We start from the raw sequence: 6927 nt of genomic DNA, 5'->3' as shown, positions 1-6927 counted from the left end.
GATGTGCCTGATGATCAAGTCAAGCCCTTCCCATGGTGTTAACATGATTTATGGTTTCTCTGAAGTTCGAAAAATGTTCCCTTCAACATAAGCCAAATGCTGGTACACCTAAGGCTCAATTGAGTAGTGGCTTTATTGTGTGCATGAAATATGATAGTATAGAAGGTATATATGATACTTTGAAGTAGTCTTTTGTCATGAGTAAATCAACTGGAGGAATTGGTATCTCTATTCACAACATTTGTGCTAGAGGAAGTTACATTTTTGGGATAGACGAGACATCCAATGGCATTGTTCCAATGTAGTGGGTGTATAATGATACTATACACCATTTTGATGACAGGTCAGACAAGAGGAAAGGTGCATTTGCTGTGTATTTGGAACCATGGCATGCTGACATGTTTTACTTACTATATTTAATAAAAAATCATGGAAAGAAAAGAATTGTTCTCCTGGTTTTTATTATGCTCTTTGGGTACCTGATCTTTCCTTGGAAAGGGTTCAGAGTAATGGAAAATTGGTTATTTAGAATGTCATGCTGTTGGGATTCCTTATAATTAATAAATATAAGGATTTCAAGTTCTTTAATGTGATAAATCTGTTACGGATATCAACCGATTCAATTACACTAGTTTTTATGCTTGCTACATGTTGCTTAAGAAAACCATTGAGATCAATATAATTGGTATAAAAGGGCAGCACCTCTTTAACTATCATGAGAATTGGATCCATCCGTTATATGAATTCATTTATTGGATATGTCTAGAAATATGGTGTATTGGTTATAGGTTTGAATCTACTAGCCTTTATTTTAGGGTGCAAGATACTGATCATTCAAATTATAGTGAAAGTTCTTATAGTGTCACATGCTCAATTCAAACAAGAAGTTGGAACATGGTGCATTGGGTGTTATGTGGTTCACCACATACTAGTGTGGGAGCATACAAGGTCTTTTGGTTCTCAATTATAGGTGAGAAGTATTTTGGTGTAGCTATGCTAATTATCTTGGATATGAACATCCATTATAGTGTTAAAGAGTTCATTGGATCACTTGGTGGATATACCCTTACTTTTTTCAATGATAATGTTTCCATTTTTTTAATAAGAAAGATGCATTGATATAAAGAAACAAATCCGGATTACACAAGAGAGGCTAAAGCCCCTAAAAGCAAAGAAAATTACACACCAAATAAACCTAATTCAAGTATAGCAAAGGATTTTTGCTAAACTCGTAAAAGTTACAGTTGAATTGAGTAATTTTCCCTATGAAAGACCATCTCCATAATAAAGCTTTACAACCCCCTATAACATCCGTTTCATTCCATTCCGTATTGTTAAATATGATACCGTTCCTACAAAGCCAAAGACTCCAAACAATAGCTAACCACGCACACCCCGCCTTACCCTTCTTGCTTTTCTTACGAAGGCATAAAGATCTCCAAGAAGAAAAAGAACCTTTAAAATCAACCGCCATTGAGAAATCTAATCCTAACCATTCGGACATTTGTTTCCAAACCACCACCGCATTACGGCAAGACAAAAGAGAATGACTAGAGGATTCAGCTATCTCATTACAAAAAACACAAAAGAGATTGGTAGAAAGGGGAAGAATACCTCTAGTTGCCAACAAGTCTTTTGTAGGAATCCTATTTATAAAGCATCTCCAATCAAAAGCTTTTACCTTTAAAGGGGCTTCCACTTTCAAAATTTATGTGTAAGCTTGATCGAATCGGTTGACCGGACCGTAAGGAATAAACCTTTTACTCAGAGCGGTATAATCAGACAAAACCGAAAAGAGTCCATCTTCCGTCGGCCTCCATTTAACCTGGTCTGTATCGGCTGTTGAAACAGTCCCTGGCAGCAGCACGCCAAGCCGCTGGATATCATTTGCAGCGGCCAAGGCAGCCGCGAGCTGGATCCCGAAATCAAGCCAAAGCCATTGGCTATTCCTCCATCCTCCCATGCTAGCAATTGATACATCCTGCAAAAAAGAAGAGTGAAACAAATTCGGAAAAATTTCCATAAGAATCCCCTCTTCCAACCATCTCGAATGCCAAAAAGATGTAGAATATCCATCGCCTACTCGGAATTTACAATTCCATGCAAAAACCTCCTCCGGAAGCTTGGACCCCAAAGAAGATAAATCCGACCACCAAATCAATTTAGTCTTAAGAAACTTCAAGTTACCTCTTCCATTTGCGGCGCAAAGATTAACATCTCTGTATCGGGCCTTCAATATACTATACCATAAATAGTTGGAGTCTTGAAGAATTCTCCACCTCCACTTATACAAGAGGGCCATATTAAAATCTTCCATCCTCCTAAAACCAAGAACTCCCTTGTCAACCGATAAACACACCTCGTTCCAATTGACCCAATGAGTTTTCCGCTTCTCCTTCGATCCCCACACAAGAAGTTACTTTGAATTTTATTGATCTCCCTAATCACCTTCAACGGTGCTTTGTAAAATGGTAGAGTAAAAATGGCCAAACTACTCAATACCGGTTTTTAAGCGTAATCCTCCCTCTGAAACTTAACCAACGACTCTTCCAAGTAGACAACCTCTTCCTAATCCTGTCCATCAAAGGTCTCCAAGTATGAACCCTTCTAGGATTAGATCCAACTAGAATCCCAAGAAAAATAAATTCCTTTGACTCCTTTGTTCTACTATCTATTAGTAGTTCTATCATCTATGTATGTACTCTCACTAAGAGATGGAAAATCAACAATCAAATGAAAAATATTATCTTTTATTTTAATTCTTTAGATAGTTTTTAGTGTTCTTTTTTTAAAACTCTAGTTCATAGTTTTGATAGGAAAATCTTTTTATCTGTGTTAGTCATTTATATCATCACAACTGTAAATTTGAATCGTGACAAAAGACGTATAATATATATATATATATATATATATATATATATATATATATATATATATATATATATATATATATATATATATATATATATATATATATATATATATATATATATATATATATATATATATATTACTTCGGATATATAACGTAGTAAAAATATTGTTAATAAGTATATATTTTATAGTAGTGTGTAAAAACACAAATATTACTTTAATTTGCATCACAAAAGATATAAACACATCATCAAGACATCATACATTTATTCCATACAAAGGAAACATAAGAGAAGCAAACATGATGCATGATTATATATGATACATGCATGGCATTACAAACATCACACTAATTACAAAGAGGCAATATTTAAGAATATCCACCAAACCACTACTCTTTATATATTAGTCTTTATGACTTATAGAGCAACCTTTTCTCCCTTAATGAGATGACCATCAATGTCTCTAGTGCTTTTGCTAAGGTAATCCATCCAGCCATTTGGAGTATCAACATCTTCATTGTTTTTCACATAATCAATAGTCCATCTAACAGCAGCAGTGCCATCAGCCTTATTAATTACTTCAAGAATCAGCTTAAAAACACTAAAGTTGTCAATATCTCCACCAAACAGCTTGTAAGTGATTTTTTTGTTCTCTTCATCAACTTCTTCAATGCTTTCATTACATGTGTGTACCTCCCCATCTGTTTTCATGTCAGACACAATTAATACAATAGAGTTGTCAAAGATGCCAACTTTCCATTTATGGACATTAATATATTTTTATTTTGTAACTCCAAAAATACTTAAAAAGAAAGATAAGTGGTTGTGGTGCCACTTACCACCTCTTTTTGAGATAAAAATTCATTTAACCTAAAAATAAATTTATTTTTAGTTCAGTTCAATTTTGATTGATGGATTACAAAAAAATTTGATTCAATCTAATTTAATTTTATACAATTTTATAATATATTAAAAATTAATATTATAAAATAAGAATAGTCCTTAATTAATTATGGTTGAAACATATAAACTTATAAAAGTATAAAAGTAAATAGATTTAACTAACTTAATAAAACAATATTAAAAAATAAATATTATTAAATAATAAATTAACACTATGAATCATAATAAAAATTCCAAATAAAAAATCATTAAGGCGTACACACTCATAAAATTCATATTGTTAAATTAATTCAACAACATATAAATTACATATTTTTGTTTTTTTTTCCTTGTATGAGTGTAATTAAAAAAATTTTAAGTTGGTGACCTTGTAATAGTTCTTCCTTCAATTCTATTATGTTACGATTTTTATGAACTTAAATAAAAGGATTTAAGATTCAACTATTTTTTAAAATTTCTTTTGGACCAACAAATTATTTGATGGGAAAAATAAAAAATGCATTTAAAACTTTTCTTGAGTTTTTTTTTTTTAAATATTGAAATATTTATTTTTTAGAAAACGAAAAATTTAAAAGAAAAAGTTGGGATCTTGCCATCCAACTTTGGTTTTTGAGGTCATCTGTTCAGGGATTTGTTAAGTTGGAGACACATTAGTGTTACACATTCTACAAGGAACAAAATTTTGAAAAACTATAAAAATTATCCTGCCATACCAATAGTATTTAATAAGTCTTTTTAGAAATATAAAAGAAACTAGCTTCACCAAATATATATATATATATATATATATATATATATATATATATATATATTATAAGGATATAGATGCAATATTCCTAAAATATTTTTTCAGTCCGTAGAGTCCAACTTGAAAAATATCATTATTGTAAAATTAAACACATTTGAATAATTTATTCAAATGTAAATTAGTTTTATATGGTTAGTATCACTTCATCTCTATCTTATTTCATTTGATGTAGATCTTAATTTTTTTTATTAAATTATAATAAAAAAACTTTTTTTACATGTCCATATCACATCGATCTTATTAAAACGCTGGAAATCCTTATTATATGCTTTAAAATAAATTTTAAATTATTAGGTCTCTATCATTGGTCTTCATGTGAGAGGGCGTAGGTAATGTATACAACAGTCTCTATCTGTCTATATATATGTCAGCTTCTTAATCTATTTAACCTCCAAGGCAAATGTTGTCTAGTTTCGAGGGTGTGTTGTTTTCAAGGTCTCAGGTTGGAATTCTGTTTGCACAAATTGCTTATTAATAGAAAACCTCCAAGTACAATAATTTCTCATTTGGATAGACAAATTTTAATATACTAGTTGATAGGGTAATCTCTATTAAACTTTCTGTATAGAAGTATAATAATACTTCAAATAAAACAAGATGATTATTTGGTTATCAAGAAATATAAATAATTACCTATGACATAAGTCCAGTGTTTAACCGTATCAGAATGATGCCAGTCTTCACCTTCATGCAGCTTGGTATGATGAACTCTTTCACAAATGTTTTGCACTTCATGAAGTTCTGAAGCAAAGAGTTTGAAGAACTTATCAGCTGGTGTTTTGATCCCAAGCTCGGTAATAAGCTTGCCAGCTAGCACCATTTTTGACAAGAAACTAAATATACAATAAGAGAAAAAGAAGAGATGCTATGATATGAAAAAAATGTATGCAAGGCCATGCCTTAAATAGAAATTTGATTACAATATACAAATATAAATTGACCCCACAAATTAAATTATATGCGACCCACTACTTGATCTGTTTTCCCCGACACATGGGATGCCAGTATTTATTGATTTCTTTATTAAGAATTATTGTCGTAGAAAAATGGAGGGTTCTAGATGAGAACAACCATAACACCTGTACTTATACACAACCAATCACATTTTTTTATTAATTAAAAAATAAAAATAAAATTATTTCTCTCCTCTTTTATCTCAACCACCCCCATGATGCCAATTAAAAATCAAATTAAAATTTAAATAAATTTATATTCTCTCTCTTTTTATTGGTTGTGCCTAAAAAATATGAGTTTAAGTTCGTATCCATGCAAGTATTTCTCTCTAGATGGTGTGTTGATGAAATCAATCAAGAAGTTAAAAGTCACTTTGAAAGCATATTTGAAGCAGTGAACGAAGCAAAATATTTTAAATAGTGGAAGCAAATTTATACATATTATCGTTCAAACAAGCACTTTCATGCCCGTTTGTCAATTTTTTTATCACGCACAGCAGAAAAAAATAAATGTGTGTTCTTTATATGAAGTTTTTATTGTATTTGGTCTTAAGAATAATATTTTATAGACGCAATTAACAAAATTAAAATCAAAATAAAAAATGTATGTTTTAAAAGTATTTTAGTGAATTTTCTATATAGTAATTTTATTATTCTATGATATCAAACTAATAAAACTCTATTGAGAGTGTATCTCTTTTATGATGTTTTTCACATATGTCCCCTTAAAAAGAATATTATTTGAATACAATTATTTAAAAACAAATTAAGATGCTAAAATATTCACTTCAACATTTAAAAAAAGTGTTCTTGAGACCCATTTAACAATTTTAAAGGATTAAATGTTAAATAAAGTCTTCCTCCCCCTCCCTCTCTCTCCCCTCTCTCCCTCACCCTCCCCCTCCCTCTCTCTCCCCTCTCTCCCTCACCCTCCCCCTCCCTCTCCCTCTCCATTCTTCTCTCTCATTCTCCCTCCCCCCTCATTTTCTCTCTCTTTCTCCCTCTCACTCTCCCTCCCTTCCCCCTCTCCCTCCTCTCTCTCCCTCCCTTCCCTCTGCATCTCCCTCTCTTCCTCTCTCTCTTTAAAAACTATAGTACTTGCACTAGAATTTCATCAGCACCATTTCTAACAAATTGTCTCAAATATTTCTATAGCTTGTAACAAAAAAAGTGAAAGACGAAATAAATCTCAAAAATAAAAACTAAAATAGAAAATAGAAACAAATAGTTCACCAATTGTAATTTATTTTTCAAACACTAACTTTCTTTTTCCTGGTTATTTATTTTCTTGCTATTTTTAATTGTAATTGTTCACCAATTGTAAAAGCGTAGATTCAAATTCCGCATTTTTATAATTATGTAACTGCTCACAGGTTGTAATAGCGTA

General features: G+C 31.3%; 2 protein-coding genes across 2 annotated transcripts; both read right to left on the bottom strand.

Moving 5' to 3' along the window:
- Positions 1 to 1195: 1195 nt before the first annotated feature.
- On the bottom strand, positions 1196 to 2302 carry LOC131627181 (uncharacterized). The gene is made up of 2 exons (XM_058898014.1): positions 1758 to 2302; positions 1196 to 1646 (listed from the first exon to the last, which is right to left on the bottom strand). The coding sequence occupies exons 1-2, from the start codon at positions 2300 to 2302 to the stop codon at positions 1196 to 1198; spliced, it is 996 nt and encodes a 331-aa protein (XP_058753997.1).
- A 770-nt stretch (positions 2303 to 3072) lies between these two features.
- LOC131627162 (MLP-like protein 31) lies at positions 3073 to 5466 on the bottom strand. The gene is made up of 2 exons (XM_058897996.1): positions 5221 to 5466; positions 3073 to 3577 (listed from the first exon to the last, which is right to left on the bottom strand). Exons 1-2 carry the CDS (start codon positions 5405 to 5407, stop codon positions 3294 to 3296), a joined length of 471 nt encoding a protein of 156 aa, XP_058753979.1. The 5' UTR covers positions 5408 to 5466; the 3' UTR covers positions 3073 to 3293.
- Between the last annotated feature and the right edge of the window lie 1461 nt (positions 5467 to 6927).

Source organism: Vicia villosa, unplaced genomic scaffold (assembly GCF_029867415.1).
Source record: "Vicia villosa cultivar HV-30 ecotype Madison, WI unplaced genomic scaffold, Vvil1.0 ctg.000351F_1_1, whole genome shotgun sequence".
In the NCBI taxonomy this organism is placed as follows: Eukaryota; Viridiplantae; Streptophyta; class Magnoliopsida; order Fabales; family Fabaceae; genus Vicia; species Vicia villosa.
Note: the sequence above shows the minus strand (reverse complement) of the source record. Positions and strands in the feature narration are given on the sequence as shown.

Bases quoted from the DNA above. Each gene is read 5' to 3' on its own strand.
- LOC131627162 (XM_058897996.1), bottom strand. From the start codon at position 5,407: ATGGTGCTAGCTGGCAAGCTTATTACCGAGCTTGGGATCAAAACACCA. The intron at 3,578-5,220 runs GTAATTATTTAT...ACATGAAAACAG, and splicing joins ACACTGGACTTATGTCATAG to ATGGGGAGGTACACACATGT.
- LOC131627181 (XM_058898014.1), bottom strand. From the start codon at position 2,302: ATGGCCCTCTTGTATAAGTGGAGGTGGAGAATTCTTCAAGACTCCAAC. The intron at 1,647-1,757 runs GTTTATTCCTTA...CTTTATAAATAG, and splicing joins TATACCGCTCTGAGTAAAAG to GATTCCTACAAAAGACTTGT.